The sequence below is a fragment of the Thamnophis sirtalis genome, unplaced genomic scaffold, assembly GCF_051295495.1.
Source record: "Thamnophis sirtalis isolate CommonGarterSnake01/CBP01778 unplaced genomic scaffold, rThaSir2_p1.2 scaffold_1, whole genome shotgun sequence".
NCBI lineage: Eukaryota > Metazoa > Chordata > Lepidosauria > Squamata > Natricidae > Thamnophis > Thamnophis sirtalis.
Window position 1 is genome coordinate 67,716,649 of NW_028261381.1, and position 20,159 is coordinate 67,736,807.

The following is a 20,159-nucleotide window of genomic DNA, read 5'->3' on the forward strand; positions in this document are numbered from 1 at the left end:
GCGAGAGCGCCCTCTTCCGGCCCGAAGGAAGGAAGCGAATTTTGGAGGACGGATGTTGTTGCCCTTATCTCATGCGCGTGCGCGCGCGCGCATCCAACCAAAGCACGGTAGGAAACGGAGTTGTGGTGCGCCAGCTGGATTGGTGGCGGAGGAGGGGCAAAATGCTCCTAATATGTTAGCGCATCCACCCTCTGGGCTCCAGCGCGAGCTCCTCCTTGTTCCCTACTTAGCAGTGTGTAGCTCATTCAGAGTACGTGCACGACACGGCGACCCCCGCGGCCAACTGCCAGAGCGCGCGCTGGGCTCTGCCAATCAGCTTCTTCCTCCGTTCCTTGGCAGGTGGCGCGCGTCTGTTTCAGACTCTGGTCCAAGAGCAACATTTGCATTCCTGGCCAAAGTCCGCGGAGGGTCCTAGTGAGCTCAGCTCGGTCTCATCTTCCATCCGTTCTGTCGGAAAAGTGGTTCTTATTGTGACACCCGGGTACTTTGCTGGCTGGCTTTTAGAACTGAAACCTGAGGCATCATGCAGGTGAGAGACCTGGTATATTTTGGGGTGAGGGAGAAGACGGGGATGCTAAAACTTATGGAGGCTAAAACATGCCAAGGATGGTTGCAGGAATTGGGTATGTCTAGTCTACTGAAAAGAAGGACTGGAGTGCCATGATAGCAGTGTTCCAATATTTGAGGGGGTCAACCTATTTTTCAAAATACCAGAAGGCAAGACAGAAGCAATGGATGGAAACTAATCAAAGAGAGAAGCAGCCCAGAACTAAGGAGAAATTTCCTAACGGTGAGAGCAATCAACCAGGCTTGCCTTAGAGATTGTGGGGGCTCCATCACTGGAGGCTTTGAAGAAAAGACTGGACAGCCACTTGTCTGGAATAGTATAGGTATAGGGTCTCCTGCTTGAGCTGGGGGTTGAACTACAAATTCTTCAAGGTCCCTTCCAATTTTGTTTATTCTATTCTCTCTGCTTTAGTCCATGAATTCTCAATCTTCTTTTGCTCATGGCCCCCTTATGAGCCTCATTGCCTCTGTGACTCCTTTCCTAGCATTAGTATAAAAAAGACTTCGCTATCTGAATTATTTCACATATATTGATTTGGCCCCTAGAAAAATGACATGGCTCCCCTGGAGTCATCTGGTCCATGCTGAGAACCACTGCTTTAGCCAGTCTTTCCTTGGAGCAGTGTATAAATTAAAAAAAACAGAAATATTAGTAATTACTAGAAATCCAGCTCATCTGGTGTACTTGTATGTCTTGCTTTTTCCAATACAGTATTCTGCTTTGTCTGTTTTTCCATTATTAATGAAAATATTTTTGCAGCAGTTAACTGCAAAATAATAAGAAAACTGGCAGCAAGAGGCAATATTAAAGGAATCAGAAAATGACAGGTAAAAAACAAATGATAAGGTGATCTAAGGAGGTAAAATAAAAATGGAATAAATCAAGGTGGGGCTGACCATACAATGAACAGGAACATATAATATTGCAACAATTTGGGGTCAGGTTCATGTTGTTACCAACTGTTTAACCAACAGTTACAAAACACTTGGAAGATCAGAAGCACTGGAAAAAGAGTACTGTTGTCAGATCTCAAACACAGTGATTAATCCAAATTGTATGTTTGCTTGAAATAATAGTATTTTGATCAGTTGTATAAAAGTAACCAAAAAAGCACATGCTTCACAAACCAATTGTTATAAAATTTAGGACACATTTTGAGATTTTATGAACTACTTGACATCAGAATGGAGCTCTGTTTCTTTCCTTATTACCAAATTGCCAGCCAGCAGGAAAACACTTAACAATTGCTCTCCTTAATATGACTAAGAAGAAGATGAGTTTGGAGCAGTTAGAACACTATTTAACCATCCATCAAATTAGTTCTGGTTTTGTATGGGTGCATTCAAAGGACATCTGACTATCATCTGATATTGAGTACAGTAATGATAAATCCATGCCTAAAATGGCCTGATTATTAGCTGATAAGTAGGCTGCTTTTGAACACAGGTCTGGCACTTTTCCAGAAAAATACTCAAAGCTGTTTTCAAAATCAACCGGGCAACTGAAAATGTGAGGAGGATTGTGCCATGAAGCAGCCATGGGAGAAAAAACAGCTCTGGTCATGCAGTTCCTATGCTGATATCACCGGTCAGCTGCTGTTCACACTGATATGCATACTATAAACCTTTTAAATTGGCAAAGTCAGGAAAGAGACTCATTAGGACTATTATGAAGTCTTCTAATATAAAGGTATAAAGTCCTTGTGTAACAACAGAATCTTGAAAGCCTGACAAAGTTTCCTTCCCCCCCCTCTCCCTCCCCCAGTCTTATACCAAAGAGGCTCAAGGCAGAGTAAACATGAGTTTTCTTCCTCCCCTTTTCAGACCAACTTAATGTTTATGTGATGGCTGTTAAATACTTTCTTCAAAACTGTCTCTGTACTCCTTTATACAGTGGCTACATGCATTGTTTCTAGTTTGTACATAAGTTGTGAAACATTTTCTGTACAAAAATGTGTTTCAGACATTCTGCCTAATAGATCTAAATAGAGAGTAATTCAGTAGAACCAGAACATTTTGACTGCCCTGGATTTTAGTAAAGACAAAATCCAGAGGCGAAAGCAGGGCAAGACTGACAAACCTTGTATCTTACTCTTCAACACAGCTTGTGTATCAGTCTGCCCAATAATTTTCCTAGCTTCTTCATTTTTCAGTGTCCTCTTAGCCATTGTAATTACTGCCTTCAGTTTCAAGTAGGACAACATTTGTCCCTCCCCAGCTTCCCCTCTTTGGATTTACAGTGTTTGTAGCTAAAATATTGGTGGTTAAGGGGCAGAAGGAAAGTGCTGGGAAGGCTAATAGGTGAATGGGCCAGTTGGATATGCTCTGCTTGAAGTCAAGGACATTGACAGTGATTTTTTCCTATGTTCTGTGAAGCATCACTACTAGAATATTAGTAGTTTTCACTCCAACACTTGAATTTTAGTTCAGAAACAGATCATCCAATCCTACCTGTGCACAGAACCCTTTACACACCCGTATTTGTTTTCCCTTAAAAGCATTTAAATTAATGTTGAAACCACGGGTTCCCAACCTGGGGTGCGAGACAATATTCCAGGGGGTACGAAAACTTGGGTTTAGAAGTTTCAAAACTATTGTGTATATGCATAATTATATGCATATTATTTACTTTTGTAGGAGGTATGAGAATATATCAGAAGATTCTAGGGGTGCGGGGTATAGAAAAGATTTGGAACCCCTGGTCTAAACTAAGCATTCTCTTTGCATGTACACTTGATAGAGATAGGAAAGGGTTTGATAAAGATTATACATAGAATACTGTTAAAGGCAGGCTTAGTTTATTCTAATAGGTAATATGCCTGATTATTCAGTGGGAGTTTGTTGACATATGTTAGAAATGCATTTAACTGTTTCAGTTACACAGTATATCATGCAATTTTGGCAATGAATGATCTACTACAATCCCAGTGGCAACAAGCAATTGTCACTCCTTCCAATAATCACAGGTTACTCACTAGTCCAGTGTTTTTCAACCTTTTTTGTGCAAAGGCACACTTTTTTCATGAAAAAAATCACGAGGCACACCACCATTAGAAAATGTTAAAAAAATTTAACTCTGTGCCTATATTGACTATATATAAAGTAATTCTCCCACGGCACACCTTACACTATGTCACGGCACACTAGTGTGCCGCGGCACAGTGGTTGAAAAACACTGCACTAGTCACCAGCTGGTAAGAAATGGAATACCATCTTTGTAGGAGAGCAAGTTCATTGTATTTTAGCTGCTATTGGCAACTCAGTAATTTTGAGGGCCTTTGCGGGTGGAAATAGTAAGCAGCTTCCATTTTACTTCCAGCAAAAATATCGAATTGAATTTCATTAGAAAGAAAATTGAATTAAAATAATTGTGAGATAGAATTCTGTGGGCAGTTCTGTTCACCATATCTCACACAGTAGGTAAATGTAGAGGGAAATGATTGGGAAATTAAAATAACTTTGTCTAAAAGGACAGATTGCAATGTTTAAGGATATTAGTTTAAAATGAAGATGAATCAGATAAAGACAAAGGTCATGAGTAGTATGGAAAATGGGGATAGAGATAATAATTTCTTTCAAAATAATGGAATGCTAAATCATATATTAAAATGTGTTCAGAAAGATCTAGTTATTAAAAATGCAATATTAATTTTAAAAGTGCAGAATTCAATTGTGGGATTTGCTGTACAATCAGATATTATGATGGACAGCGCTGTAACCCATTTTAAAATAGAACTAGGCAAGTTTATTGAGAAGAGAGTCATTTGTCTTGATGGCTATAGGCTAGCTCCTGAATGTCAAACTATATGCTTTACCAGCTGCCAGTGCCAGAAGAATACTATCCATCTGTTCATGAGCTTCTAACATATCTCTAATTGGATTTTATAGGTATAGAATGTTGTACTTGATGGTTTGGCTTGATCTAGCAAGGCTCTTGTGTTCTTATAAATACAATTATCTTGGATTTGGGAAGAGAAGTCCTGTTGGGTATTGATTGATACTGATGATTGTGGAATCCATGTTGGCATGAATGTGCGCAGAATCAAACACCTCTTCTTTATATCATGCCTATGGATAGTCTCTAAGATCCTGACTAAGTCCAAATACAAGTGATAAAAAACTTGAAATTCTTCTATCCTGAAATTTCCAAGGTTTATATGTGTGTATTACTGTGTAATGTTTTGTTTTTAGTAATGCAAAATAATCATTAAGAGATGTGATATTCAAGTAGCATATACAATTTGTATATGTCTTTGTAGAAATTATATTTCAGATCTCACAGAAGAATCATAATTCACTTTGACATCTAAGTAAACGATTTAATATTTAAAAATTAAAGCTGCTATCTATTTGGAATTGCTTTCTGTGGAAGGGCGAGTATATCTCTTGTTATGTTTCCTTATTTTAGGGCTCCAAGAAACTAGTGAACACAATTCTGAGTTGTGCAGATGATTCATTGGCTGGAATAGTCGCATGCAATCCTAATCTTCAACTTCTAAATGGGCATAGAGTGGCACTACGTTCTGACTTAGAGAACATAGAGGGCAAAGTTGCACTTATTTCTGGCGGTGGATCAGGACATGAGCCTGCACATGCAGGTTAGTGGAATGGGCTTCTGGAAAGTTTTTCAGTCTTGAATACAAAGAAGTGAAGACTTGAACTGGGATTCATTTGTCTGATTTATATTGAGCCTCAGTAAAATTGTAGAAAAACTAAGATGCAAGATACTCCAAGTGTAGATACGATACCATCCTGTCTATCATTTTTCCACAGGATACATTGGAAAAGGAATGCTCACTGCAGTGGTCGCTGGTCCAGTATTCACTTCCCCTGCAGTGGGTAGCATTTTAGCAGCAATTCGGACTGTGAAACAAGCTGGAGCAGGTATGGTCGCATTTTTCGTGGACTAACATCCTATCTGGATAAGGAACAGAAGGCAATTCAATTCTTTCTTTTATAGTTGGGACATTGCTAATAGTGAAGAACTATACAGGAGACCGTTTGAATTTTGGGCTGGCATTGGAACAGGCACAGGAAGAAGAGATCGCTGTGCAGATGGTGATAATTGGTGATGACACTGCCTTTGCCACCAAGAAGAAGACTGGCAGGAGAGGCCTATGTGGCACAGTGCTTGTACATAAGGTAAGAGTTGTCCATCTTTGCTCTGAAGGCAAATATTGTCATTGGCTATGCTTTCATTGCACAGGAGCAATATCAAACTATACACTCTATTGAAAAATGTTACATAATCCCAAGTACTTTGTCTTATTTGTGCTTGCTATTCATTACATGCAGCCTTTCAGCATCAGTATTTGATGACTGATCACTAAGTTTAGCTTTGAGAATATGGAGAAAATTTGCAAACAGTTCTGTCTAGATTTAAAGATAGAGATTATTCAGAAAATATACATGAAGTATTAATTTGTTTGTTTCTGCTGATGTTTCTTATAGTTACAAGAATTCATACATCTTTAGCAAAGCTTTTCTTATTTTTATTTTATTAAAGCATTTGGAAAAACTGAATAATAACTATAGAAAAAAAGAAAAGTAATGGGTAAAGAAATATATTATCAGTAAATAAACAGAGTTTACAATTGTGATATTTAAAATACAGTATTTCAGTAATTGATTATGTAACTGAGTATATCATATCATTTTTTAAAAATATAACTATCAATCTCTCTAAAACTCTGAACAGGATATTATTATCACCAACTATTATTATTTTGAGGATAAATGCATATAATATGAAATTTAAAAATTAAAATCATAATTTTCTGGTAATGTTTTAGTTTTGTATTTCATCTACTTTTTATATGAGCTCTTTTTTGTCTGAATAAAACTTAATGTTTCATAGTTAGGTATAGACACACCTATCATGCTATTTCCTTTCAACATTGTACAAAGCACAGAAAAAGAGTAAGAAGTAATGAGCAATGAAATTGGAGGCAAGTACATTGGAAAAGAAATCTACCATAATTTAATTGCACTAATTACTTTTTTACATTTTAAAACAATTTTAATAATTGTAATGGGTTTTTGTCATAAACTTTTATATTACAATTCTACACATATGTAATAGGAAATAGTTTTATGAACTCAATTTATTTATTTCTAAATATAGATGAAACTAAATTGAAACAGTGTCATGGGGCAGTATGTGGAAACAAAGCTCATTATAATAAATCCATGTTTTAACAAATATAATCCTGAAATGACAACATTCTGTCTTGGAATTATTAAATTTTCAGATTGCAAATTATTATACTATTGTAGAGATAAAGTGTGGAGACTTCAAGTAAATTCTAGCGGATAGTGCATTCACTGAATCACAGCTTAATACTTTATTCACAAGCATTGTCCTTCTTTTTTAGGGAAGAAGCATCTCATACTCTTTTGGGTAGAATATTGAATTATGACCCGTTAAAGCCATTATGTTGAGTCCATGTAACATTTTTTCTTGTTTATATTTAGATGGCTGGAGCGTTAGCTGAGGCAGGTGTTGGTCTGAATGAAATTGCTCGTAGAATTACTACTATTGTAGGAGCAATGGGTAAATGTTTTTTGAGAATAAGTTTCTGGATTGAATGTAAATCATTCCTGTATCTATCTGTCTATCCATCTGCCCATCCATCCATCCATCCTAAACAACATGTGACTTTCCCTGCCCCATTGCTTTGTGGGATGCCAGCAGGGAAAGTTGCAAATGGCATTCAGATGACCATGGGACGTTGCAATTTTCATAAGTGCAAGCCAGTTGCCAAGCACTTCAATCACAATCACAGGAATCAGGAGCATGCAACAGCCATAATTTCAAGGACAGTATCACTCATTCAATACCATTACAATTTTCAACAGTTGCTGACCAAATGATTGGTAAGCAAGGATAATGTATAGTAAGTAGCAATTATAATGAGGAAATAACTCACTCCAGATTTTAAATTCCAGTTACAAATGTTATTAATTAAAAGATGGCTTTAGGTTAGACATAATCTCTTAGATTTAGATTCTCTGACAGAAGGCTTATGAGAAAACTATGGAATGTAAATATTATGCATATCTTTTCTTGAGATGAATAGAATAAAGCAATAGTAAGAATAATACATTTGTTAAAAGATATACTTGATCTTATAGTATGAATAGTATTCTACTGTGGTGTTTCTCCTAATTCCATGCTACACAGTAAAATTAGAGTACTGTTTGGAATTCTGTGCCATATTCCAACATGATAAATATATTTGTTAGTCTATTTTCTTACATTGATGCTGAATGCTACCTGGTATAGCTGCATTTTTTAATATATATTTTATTTGCATAGGCACTCTTGGGATAAGTCTGTCCCCTTGCAGTGTCCCGGGATCCAGACCAACCTTCCAACTTGCAGATGATGAACTTGAGCTGGGTTTAGGTAAGAACGTGTATATCACTTTTGTCTATCCCCCTTCTTTAGAATGGTATGTTAATTTTTTTTGTTAAAAAAGAAACTAATAACTGAAGATATTTTGCTTTATCTGCAGGAATCCATGGGGAAGCAGGTGTGCGCAGAATGAAGGTAAGTTTACTGTGACCCATCTTACATACCTAGAAGTGTAAGCTTGTCCACTAACACGTATCATTTTCACAGATGACAACAGCACATCAGATAGTCAACATAATGTTGGATCACATGACCAACCCTTCCAATGCCTCTCATGTGCAACTCAGGCCTAGTGAGTAACTTTGGACTGACATACCTCTTATTCCCCAAAGTTCTCAAAGGATACTGGTAACTATTTTGGTGCGATTTTTTTTAATGTAATTAGTGTAATAAATTTTTACCTGAACAGAATTTTTTGGTGAATTTACTATAGATATTCCTTGACTTACAAGAATTCTGGAGCCCAGAATTTCTATTATATGTCACCATACCAATTAAAGGAGAATATTTGTAGCTCAGGGTTGATATGAGGGATACTTGGTGCTCTCTGAGCTTGCTTGTTTTCTTGCAAACATTTCATTACCCAAACTAACTAACATTATCAGTACTCATAAGGAGTCTATATGTCACCATGGTTGCAAGTCGAAGCACCGACATGACTGAACTGATATTATGACATTTTTTGTGGCAGTTATTAAATGAACTGATTAATGAGAAATGAACATTATCATTAAGCAAACACTGTGGTCAATAATCAAGCCCATTGTCCACACCTGCTGTTTTGGAATGGAAGTAAATGCTAATTTCTGGCAAAAAAATGTCATACCCAATGCGTGGGATTCTGCAGATGGCCATAAATGTGATCCAGATGTTAAGAGCCCAAATGCAATCACATTACTGCAGGGGGTAGGCATCAGAACTTTGAATTTGGATTGTAAGTACCTTTTGGGAGTTTCACTGTACCTTCAATGGTCACAAAGTGAAATTCGTAAGTCAAGAATTACATTTATGTGATCAGCAATCCTAGGGGTATTTTTGACTGTTGTGATAATTTACCATTTACAAATCCAGTACTTAAATCATCCTCTGTATTAATATTTGAAGATTTTATTTATATTAGGCTTTCAGCCCTTTGAAACACCTTTCAATTATATCAATCTTTGCTTTGGCTTTCAGATTCTTCTGTGGTCTTGGTAGTGAACAACCTGGGTGGATTATCCTATCTTGAGTTGAATATAGTAGCTAGATCTGCTATTTGCTCTCTTGGTAAGTTTTTTTTAATTGAAAGTAAGGTAAATGAAAATAAACATCCAACTACCAACAAAGTATTCATGCCTTTGAATGCTTTGCATACCTCCGCTTTAATTACTTGGGATTAAACTCATTGTCATATAAACAGCTCAGATCTTTTGGGTACATTTATTAACCTAACATGTAAGATTTAATTTAATAAATACACAAATCCTATTTTGAAATAGCTAGACAATGTGCCTTATCAGGTCCGCATTTCAGAGATATTTCCTTACCAGATTCCTCAGGACTTCCAGTGAATTCCCTTAATTGGAAATGTTGGGATACATTCAGAGATAGTGTATCTGTCTTGAAAATAGCTCATGTTGAACTATATTACACAATCAAATATCAGCATGGGAAATAGCAATAGCACTTAGACTTACGTATATACTGCTTTACAGTGCTTTACAGTGCTTTACAGTCCTCTCTAAGATGCTTACACAGCCTCCATATTGCCCCCAACAATTTGGGTCCTCATTTTACCCATCTTGGAAGGATGGAAGGCTTAGTCAACCTTGAGCCTGGTGAGATTTGAACTGCCAAATTGCAGTCAGTCGGCAGTCAGCAGTACTTTGCAGTACTGCACTCTAACCACTGTGCCACTATGGCTCACTACTTTATGATGTTTTATTACATCATAACTACTTTCTGATAATGTTTATGTCATAACATGTTTTATAAAAATTGCCAGATTTCAATTCCATGGAAGTCATTGGTCCCAGATTTTGGACATAACATTTTGTTCTAGAGTACATCATTTTGCCCCACTAAAGGTTACAGGAATTTAGTAGCATATAGGTAACGTTGATAGTAATTAAAATGTAACCTGGGCAGAAATCAACCCGTAATGTTTAGATCAGCATGACAAGTTGTTTCCAGGCAAATAATTGAATATCTATATAGAGGAAGGGAGAAAATACAGGAACTGTTATTTTGGCCCGGGGTTAATTATATTACCAAGACAGCAGTACTTGGAATGAGCAAAATATATTCTTCAAACTGTCTTTCACAGAAAAACAATTGGATGCTTCCACACCAAAACTCATATCCTACTAGAATAAAAGTAGACATCTTCCCTTGGTATGGGGGTAGAAACTCATCCTCTCAACTTGCAAAAGTCTATTCAGTGATGTGATGATTACCAAGAAGGGGGCAGTTAAAATTTTGCTCTGAATTTTGTTTGGGGGAGGAGGCATTTTGGCTCCATTCGACAGGACTTTAATACTGAGAAAGGGTAAGGCTTTTGTCCAGTGACTTCATTCCCAATTTTATTTTCATATTTTTGTACTTGAAAATCACACCATCAAATTTCAGGTTTGCTATTGCGAGATTCTCTGCTTTAAAAAAAAATAGTTTTCTAGAACTTTTAAAATTTTGCAAATTTTCATAATGTCTACTTTGTAAGCAATTGTTTGTATATCTATACATTACTTTTCTCTTCCATACTACTATGATACTTTTGTCAATGATACCATCTTTACTTGTTTTTTGTCTAAAGATACTTTTATGATAATCTCTGATGGGAATTTTGTACCCTGTTTCCCCCAAAATAAGACCTCCATGGATAATAAGCCCTGCCTGAAAATATTGCAACACAGCAGCAGTGATTAGGTGACTAAGCTCGCCGTCTCCTGCACCTCAAAAATAATAGGACTTCACCAAAAATAAGGCCAAGTGCTTATTCCGTAGGTCAAAAGAAAATAAGACCCCGTCTTAACACGGTATATTCATAATGAATTGATGTTTGTAACTTGAATTCACGCTTCAGAAACAAATAACAAAATTTAAGCACAAGTTCTTCATGAGGGATCTTGGTAGTAGTATTTTTTTTTAATGCCAAGATTTCTCAGCTCCGTTGGAAAAGCCTTAGTAAATAGATCTGACATGGATATTGTCTTGTCTCAGGTACGACTACTCCTATTTGGAAAAGGAGGAAAAATTTAGAGGCTCAGGCTCACATGAAATGAGAAACAATTACTGATGCAGTTCTGATACCACCAGACTGTTTTAAAGGCCACACAGCCCTCCTTATTTTCTGAAGATGAAGGTGAGGGAGGCGTTTGTAAAAAAAAATAGTGAAAATATTCCATGATCATAACCATAATCGTCTAACTACATAGTTGGGTAATGAAACATCTGCAAGAAAACAACCAAACTCAGAAAGCACCAAGGACCCCAAATTTCATAATCAATTCCATTCATGAGGTCTTTGAATCTTATAAGACCCAAGAATTGAATTTCCTCTTGTAGTGACATCACTTTTGAAATTTTATGGACTGTTTTCTTTATTTTTCAGTTACTTATATAAGATTAACCTTCTCATGTTTTCCCAAACGTTGCATTATTTAAAATGGATTTAGTTTTCATTTTTCTTACTCTGGTTCATTCATGACAGTTACTTCTTTTTCCTTCTCATTTTGGTTCTTCACCCTGGTTCTTCTTCAAGTTTTCTTTGCTTCATCATTGCAGAGAGAAGAGGTTTTCGTATCGCCCGGTGTTACGTTGGTTCCTTTATGACTGCATTGGAAATGGCAGGTGTCTCCCTTACCCTTCTTCAAGTGGATGAAGAACTCTTGTTCCTCCTTGGTAATTTTCTTAGATGTTGGTTTTCTTCCCACTGTTTTATTGGGAAAACATATTGTGTATTAATTATTCAGAATATGTCTGTGGAACCATCAGTTCAAGATGGTGTTTTTGACATTTTGGGAATGCATAATGCAGATACGTAACTAGCATGTTCAATGGTGTACTGTATCTTTTTATTTTAATTAGTATCTTAGCTAGCTCTCCACTTCTGTTATGCTGGATTTGATTATTTAGGGATTGTTCCCAAATATGTTTCTCTTTTACACTGAAAAAAATGGTGGAAATTCTCAACAATTCATTTGTTTATGTTCTTTCGTGAATGTGAAACTATCTTCAATTGTTGTCCACAATTGTATTTAAATTCCTAGATTCAGATACTACAGCTGCTGCCTGGTCAAAACCTGTCAGGATGTCTGTGACAAGAGAGAAAAGAGAGAGGCCAGCACCCAAAGAGTGTCCTAAAGAAGAAGGGCCTGAGCCAACAAAAGGTACAGTCTGAAACATCTGTTATAGCTGCAATGGAATTTCTGCTTTGCCTGGTTCATGTCAACAGCTGAGACTGATCCAGGCTTCTAGGTAATGGTTGAGACACAGAGTGGGGATAAAAGATCTGAGGCATCATTATATCATGATTGGACAAATAGGACTTACCATATTTTTCGGAGTATGACTCACCTTTTTCCCTCAAAAAAGAGGCTGAAAATCTGGGTGTGTCTTATACACTGAATACAGCATTTTTTGCCTCCTGAAACCCATCCCTTCACCAAAATGGCCGTGCATAGCCTTTAGGAGGCTTGTAGAGTGCTCCTGGGGTATGGGAAAGGCAGAAATGAATGAAAAATGGGCTGTTTTTTGCTCAATTTTGCCCCTCCAAACCCCCAGCAGCACTCTGCAATGCTTCCTAAAGGCTATTCATGCTCTTTTTTTGAAACAAAATGGGCCCATTTTCGCAAAAAACTGGCTGTTTTTTTTAATTTGCCTCTTCAAAACCTTGGTGTATCTTATACTCCGGTGTGTCTTATACTCCAAAAAATATGGTAATTAAGAGCAAGTCACTAAGACTTGCATTGATTTCTGTTCTCTTTTCCATCTCTGCTTGAGCCTAGTCTCCTAATATTTTTGTGACATAGAACTGACAGATTACATATATATTAGCTTGTGGGACAATAGATAGAGAATTGCCAGAGTACTTTTCTTGCATCTCTCTAGTTCCAGTGCTCTGGATGAATGGTTTTTGTTTTTATACACCACATTTTCCTTTCAAAAGAATTGCAATTCAGTCTGGAGAGCATAAGGCTAATATCCAAATTGCTGACTGATGCTCACTCTGAAGAGGGAATTACAATGAAAAAGGAAAGGGAGAAAACAGTGGTCTGTGATTTTTATCTTCTGTGGGAAGAAGAGAGCCAAAAGCAGCTTCAGGTTTGCCAGTAGAACAAACATGCAGAATATTCAGATTACTTCATTTCAAACCCAATAATGTTTTAGTGAATTATCACAAATGTTCTACTTTTTCATCATTCATCAAGTAAATAACTTATGAGCCATCCAGTACAGACTTAAATTTCTTTAACAACTTTCTGATAAAGTGATTGATTTGGCTAAGTGATCTGTGTAGTTTGATTTTATATTTCTGTACATATATTCACAAGAAACACAGGTGAAGAGCAGCATTGGTACTTCTGTAAAACAGAGTGTATGAAACTTCACCATTATTGTAACAAAAGAACTAATAGTTTCCATTCTTTTTAGTGCCATCTTCTCCTCACATGAGATTGATTCTGGAGTGTGTGTGCTCTAAAATGCTTAGCCTACAGGAGCAACTCAATGAACTTGACCGTGCTGCAGGTGATGGAGATTGTGGAAACACACATGCACAGGCTGCCATTGGTTAGTTCTCTTATCATACTCTAAGCCTTGGAGTCAACTTATATCATGTGACAACCTCACACTTTTTCTTTAAAAATCCAGTGTTGAATTCAGTTGAGCTCTTTTGTAAAGTTTGGTTCATTTTTGGTCAGAGCAATAAAAGCATGAAATACCCTAGTGTGTATAGCGTGCAGTGTGAACAAATTTTGGCTTTTGTGTGTTTGATAAAAAGTTTAACTAAGGTTTAAGCTGCATGCCCAAAAGAGTAAAGCTTTCTTCCAAAATATGAACTAGATTTGGGAGGTGGGGTTGAGAAGTAATAAAGGTCATAAATGGAGCCTAAACACTATCAAATTTGTGTGTTTGCTGTATTTAAATCAAGAGCAAATTGGGATGGAAGGATGAAGATATGGGGATCAGACCAAACATGATTGATCTTGCAAGTGAGCAAAACAAATTGTTGTGTTATTCATAATTCAAACTAGCTTTGGGTATTATTACTATTTTCTCTAAAACAAAAACAATATGGTGAATATGAGCTGTTGCTCTTCCTCTCTCAGCATTGGAGATTATATATTTTCTGAATTTTGTATTATGGACACATTTAAAATTAATAATTTGAAAGTTTGAAAGAAAACTGATTCTGGAATCCTTTGTAACTCTCTGAGCTTGATGGCTTGCTTGTAGATGTTTCATCATCCAATTAGGGAATATCATTAAGCCTATTACCTGGTTGGGTAGTGAAACATCTGGAAGTAAATAATCAAGCTCAGAGACCATCAAAGACTCCACAGTTCAATCCTGAGCTCCATAAATTCTTTTCTGATTCTGTTGCTAATAGAATTCTCAAGGATGTCAGTGGTTGAATACAATCTGGGATTAAAAAGGCAGTGGAAAGTTCCCTGCTTCTGGAGTAATTTTGCATCTTTCCTCCTGGTACTGTAAATTACCATACCAAATCATGGATGTCAGGACAGCTGTTTTATAAATCTGCTAAGTTTCCTGTTTAATAACACTTCTTGGAACATTGCTTAAAAATAGGGTTTAAGAAAAATGTAAAATGAGTGACAGCTGTAAGGTGGCTAGCTTGACCAGAATAGACCTCAAGCCTGAACCAAACTTGGATCTCATAATATGAGTCTTTGCTTAATTATAAACTGCATAGCTTGCTCTTAGGATATGGTGTAGTTGTTGTGTCAGCATAAAGGATGTCTGCACCCAAAATATGCTGGAGGATTCTCATGTCTAACCATAACTATTCCTTCACAGCAATCCAGAATTGGCTAGATGCTAAACCGCTGCCTCAGCGACCTTACCAACTGTTCTCTTCACTAGCCAAGTTGCTCCTGGAAACGATGGGAGGCTCTTCAGGAGCGGTGAGTGTTGGCCAAGTGGATTAGCTGTTAATTAAAAATGAAAGGCAAATAGAATTACTAGATCTGGAAAAGAGCGGTTAGTTTTTCAGTTATTAGTTTAATTGACAGCACCAGGCTAAGTTTTCTCAAAAAAGAAAAAAAAAAGGACTTGGGTAGTACTTGAATGGGGAACTTCCAAGAAACCTCAAGATGAATCTCAGTTCATATGCAAAATTGGAATAATATCTCAAAAGAAGGCAACATCAAACTACTCTATTTTGTTATGTACATAGAAGTGTAAATAGATTTCCCCAAATTACTACGAATCAAGCTTTAATTTATGGATTAAGAAATATAATCAAATAAACATGAAAATATGCATTTATAATAATGTCGCCTTTTAGGAAAACTGGCAGAAGAATGAAACATTCAGATGTATAGTTCAGTCAGACTAGTTTAATAGACTACAATAAAACAACATACTACTTTATAAATTGGAAAAACTGAGGACTTCTTAGATCTAAAGATATTAGGTAGATGGAAGAATGTACAGAACAACATACTATATTTTGTAATCATGAAATTTTACATGTGCAATTTTCCTATTTTTTAATTTAAGCCATGTAATGTGAGATCAGCAAATAAATGTATTCAAATTTATTTCATTTGCAGCTTTATGGATTATTTCTGACAGCAGCTGCTCAGTCTCTACGGACTGATGATGACTTAGCAGCCTGGTCTTTAGCGATGGATGCTGGAATCAGTGCTATGATGCGGTGAGTATAACTCTAATTATAGCTGATGAAGTGTTCCTTTATTATTTGATAACATTTCATGTGTTTTCACATGTAAGAGTGGCATCATTTTTATAGAATGTAAAGGAAGACAACTGTGAGAAAATAGCATTTATGTACATGATGTGATCCCAGTAACTTTGTTGCATCATCTTGTTATTTATGGCTCTCAGTTCCTCCTCCAAACTACAATATTTTCTACCACTTGTTTAATTGCTTGCATAAGCAAAGCCAGTTTTTACAAATATGCTATAAGAACTACCCATGGAGTACAAGATTTGTGAAGATGTATAGCCAACATATTGTAGAAACTATACTATTAAATATTTCCTCTGACAGATATGGAGGAGCTGTACCAGGAGACAGAACCATGGTAAGAAATTTATCCCATTATCCTTATTGTCTTTGAGTTTCTTCTGTTAGTATCATGATGGCAGCCCTATTTTCTTTCCTTCACTAGCTATACTAATTGCAGATAATAACATATGTGATGTATTTAATGCTAGTAGAATTACTAATGGGATTATTTACAGCTGTGAGAGGGCTTTATTGACATTGGGGAGGGTGATCAGTGCTGCAGGATTAGCAATAACAATAGCACTTAGACTTATATACTGCTTCATAGTGCTTTACAGCCCACTTATATGCGGTTTACAAAGTCAGCATATTGCCTCGAACAATCTGGGTCCTCATTTTACCCACTTCAGAAACATGGAAGGCTAAGTCAACCTTGAGCCAGTCATGATTGAACTCCTGGCAGTGGACAGAATTAGCCTGCAATACTGCATTGTAACCACTGCACCACTACAGCTCCTTGGAGTGTGCTTAACATTGAAAACTAGTTTGGATGTCAGAAATGGATTTCTGCCTGCTTAAGTGAGTTTAGGGCTGCTTTTGAGATCTTTCTTATAGAAAGCTAAGATTCATGTTTCTAATACATTATCTAATACAGATGTGCTCTCTTTTTCAATGCTCATGTTGCTTTTTAGTCACATTTTCAGGCTCCCAAGTTCCTTTTTGATCTATATAAAAGAACAGCATTTCAGTTCTGGGTACTATATATCACAAACTGTACATTTGAACTATGCAGAGCATAATATTTATGCTGGCAATGGATATTTCAGATATTTCCCTGTACTGTTTTTTCAGTTATATTTTTGCCAAGATTCTACATGGCAAGACTGTATTAAATATATGCTGAATATTAAATCTACAGGGTAATATTCTATACTTTTGTATGTATTGCCTCATATAAATAATTTTACATATGTACAGGTTGTCCTTGGATTATGATAATTAATTCAGTGATCATTTAAAGTTAAAACAGTCCTGAAGGAATGGTAGTTATGACTGGTTCTCAAAGTTCTGTTACAGTGCTCCCAAATTAGATGATTGAAATTGGGCACTTAGCAGCTCACCTGCAATTATGACCATAGCATGTGCTTCAGTTCCCTTCCCATCTTTCTCCCATCTCTGTTCTTCAGGCTGCCCTTCACTGTCATCTACCTGTCACCCCAGCTGACCTTTAACATCTTCCTCCCACTGCTGCCAAGGCAGGCCAAGTTATTTGTGATCTTCCCTATTGCCTTCCCTATTGGCCAAGCAAAGTCAATAGGGAAACCAGCAGGGAAGTTCATAGGGCACTCCTGATGCTTTTTCTCCTGCCCACAGCATTCTCTGGACCTGTGAGTAGTCTTCCCAAGGCCACCCATGCTCCTCGTTTGGGACTTCCTCTGCTTTTGGCTTAATGACCTGCACAGACCTGGGATTATAACCAAGTTATATGCTCACATGATGTTATGGTTTACACTTACATTGCTTAGCAAGGACATTCATGGTCCCACTTTTCATTGTAACCTGAGGACTACCTGTACAGCGTTTTTCTCTCTCCCCCTTTCCCTTCTAGTTGGCATTTTCTCTGTCTGTCAGAGCCAGCACTTCCAACTGAAAATGTTTGGAATTCTTATCAATTATAACAAATCTTGGAAATTTCCTTCAAAGGTTCAGTTCTTGTCCAGTAAAGAATAGTAGTTCTTGCCACTATGGTTTGTCTAATATTCCTCATTTCTTGCCTAGCTGGATTCACTCTGGGCTGCTGCAAAAGAACTCAAAGCTTTGAAGACCCCAAAGGCTGATCTGATGGAGGTTCTGTCCAAGGCTGTAAATGTGAGTTTATTAGCATACGTGAAATTCCAAGTTAGTAACTTTTGCATAATGAGAGCAAAGATGAGAAACATGAAGTTTTCTTTCTGTTTCTTTATTGGAGAAGTGCTTCTTCAAGGCATAGAAACAGATATGAGGTTAAAAGTCTTTGGAGCCTTTTGGAAAGGGGTCCAGGTCGGGCAAGGCATGAATTGGCATTTTTTTCTGCCAGCTCATAGAAAAGAGACGTTTTTAAAGATCCTTCTTGTCTCCAGGGTTATAATCACCTAAAGTCCTCAAGCCTTTAAAACCAATAATCAAAAACTATAAATATTAACACATTACAGACTATAGCAACAAAAAAGAGGCCTAAACTCCAAATGATGTATGTGTTTATAAACTGATATGTGAAACTTTGTGTATTATATATAGTGTTATCTGTATAAAGAACAAGTTTGTAGTATACATTTATGTTGCTTTTTTATTCCAGAAGGCAGAGGCTGCTGCTGAATCTACAAGGAATATGGAAGCTTCCGCAGGCAGAGCGAGTTATATCAGTTCATCTCACCTAGAACAGCCTGATCCTGGTGCTGTAGCAACTGCGGCCATTCTCCGGGCAGTGTTGGAAGGGCTACAGGCTAAACCATAGTAACTTCATGATATTCTTCCTTAATAGAAATCATATTTTAATACTAGCTTAAATGTCCCATCACTATTCTATCCCTGCTGTGCAGGCCTTACTAAACCCTGGTACTTTTGGCATGACAAGGTTTATTTTAACTTACAAAGCTTTCTTGCACATCATTTGGTGTTGTTCTTGAAATGTCATGCTTGAGAACCGAGTTATGTTTGTCTGGGGTCTATGTTTTTTTCATGCTTTTTGGATTTTGGTGATTGCAGGATCCTCTTTTCAAGTTGTTCAAGTTGTTTTTATGTACTGCATTTCTTCGCTGTATACAAGAGGTGTTTTAAGTTTTGCTGAAGTTATGTAATGGTACATTCAAACAATATTGTAGCAATATAGCTTGAACAACTAAGTAAAATGTATGCAAAGATCTTCTAACTGTAGATACCAGGTATATAAATATGCCAGAAACTTTATAAAATACTTCATAAACCACGATTAATAGTCTGGATTTTTTTTAAAAAAAACAACTGGAGCTGTTGCAATTAATACATTTGTTCCTTCTCTGTTGATTTCACATAGAGATCTCACTTGCCACTGAATGAAACAAGATTCTTGACTAGTTAATCGCATTCCCTGACCCAGGAGCACAGAAAGCCCATAATTTCATAAGTGCAATCATCACATTTGTTAAACTACTTCATATTTCTTTGTATGCAATATAGCTTTTATAAATATGGAATACATCAATCTAACTTAGCTTTATATATGTAGATGCTGAGAAGAATATTGCTATATAATCATAATTGAAATAATCTGCCTTTTAGCCTTGGCAGTAACTCACCATTCTCATAGTTACAGTATCCTTTTTGGGTACAAGGGATCATAAATCTAGATCAGGATTTTTGAACTGTCTACCCTCTGGGCAATATGCTTTAGGTGTTAATACAACCAATTAAAATGTACCCCACTAGAAATGTTTAGCTAGTACCTAGATAACATGAAAGAAAGCTTGGCAACCAGACCTCTCTTTCAGGAACGTCATAAATGGGATTATTTACAGGTGAGTTTTTCAAGATTGTCTCTTTTGCTTCGGATGATAGTAAAGATTCATCTTTATAGAATTTAGCATCCTTAAAGCTGGGACTTAAGCACTTTGAGCTAGGATTGGAAAGAAACACTCAGAATTGTAGAGTAGAATTACTCAGGTAACATGCTGGTTAACACATTAGATCTTTTATGTGGTGGGAGGTGGGTGTTATTTTCAAGAGCAGCTATACAAAGAATGCATTATAGTTTAGATTGAAAGAAATTATCAGGTATATTTCTCTGCCAGCCGAGGATCTATGTTTGTAAAGGTAACTTTTGTCATATGATCTGCCTCAAAACCCCAAAGTTATTTCATCCAGGTAACTGCAGGCACCATTTTAAATATTTTGCTAATTATATGATCAAGAACTCATTCTATATAACCAGAATGAAAGCTAGGTGCATAGCTATAATTAAGTGAA

The 20,159-nt window shown here is 36.7% G+C and overlaps 1 protein-coding gene across 1 annotated transcript; it reads left to right on the forward strand.

Annotated features, from left to right (window-relative positions):
• The first annotated feature begins 104 nt into the window (after positions 1–104).
• TKFC (triokinase and FMN cyclase) lies at positions 105–19,143 on the forward strand. Its single transcript, XM_087714995.1, has 17 exons — positions 105–529; positions 4,976–5,165; positions 5,341–5,451; positions 5,528–5,709; positions 7,042–7,120; positions 7,886–7,975; positions 8,085–8,119; positions 8,192–8,276; positions 9,161–9,250; positions 11,747–11,863; positions 12,232–12,351; positions 13,616–13,753; positions 15,002–15,108; positions 15,760–15,863; positions 16,221–16,254; positions 17,958–18,047; positions 18,514–19,143. Exons 1-17 carry the CDS (start codon positions 524–526, stop codon positions 18,670–18,672), a joined length of 1,737 nt encoding a protein of 578 aa, XP_087571121.1. The 5' UTR covers positions 105–523; the 3' UTR covers positions 18,673–19,143.
• The last annotated feature ends 1,016 nt before the right edge of the window (positions 19,144–20,159 follow it).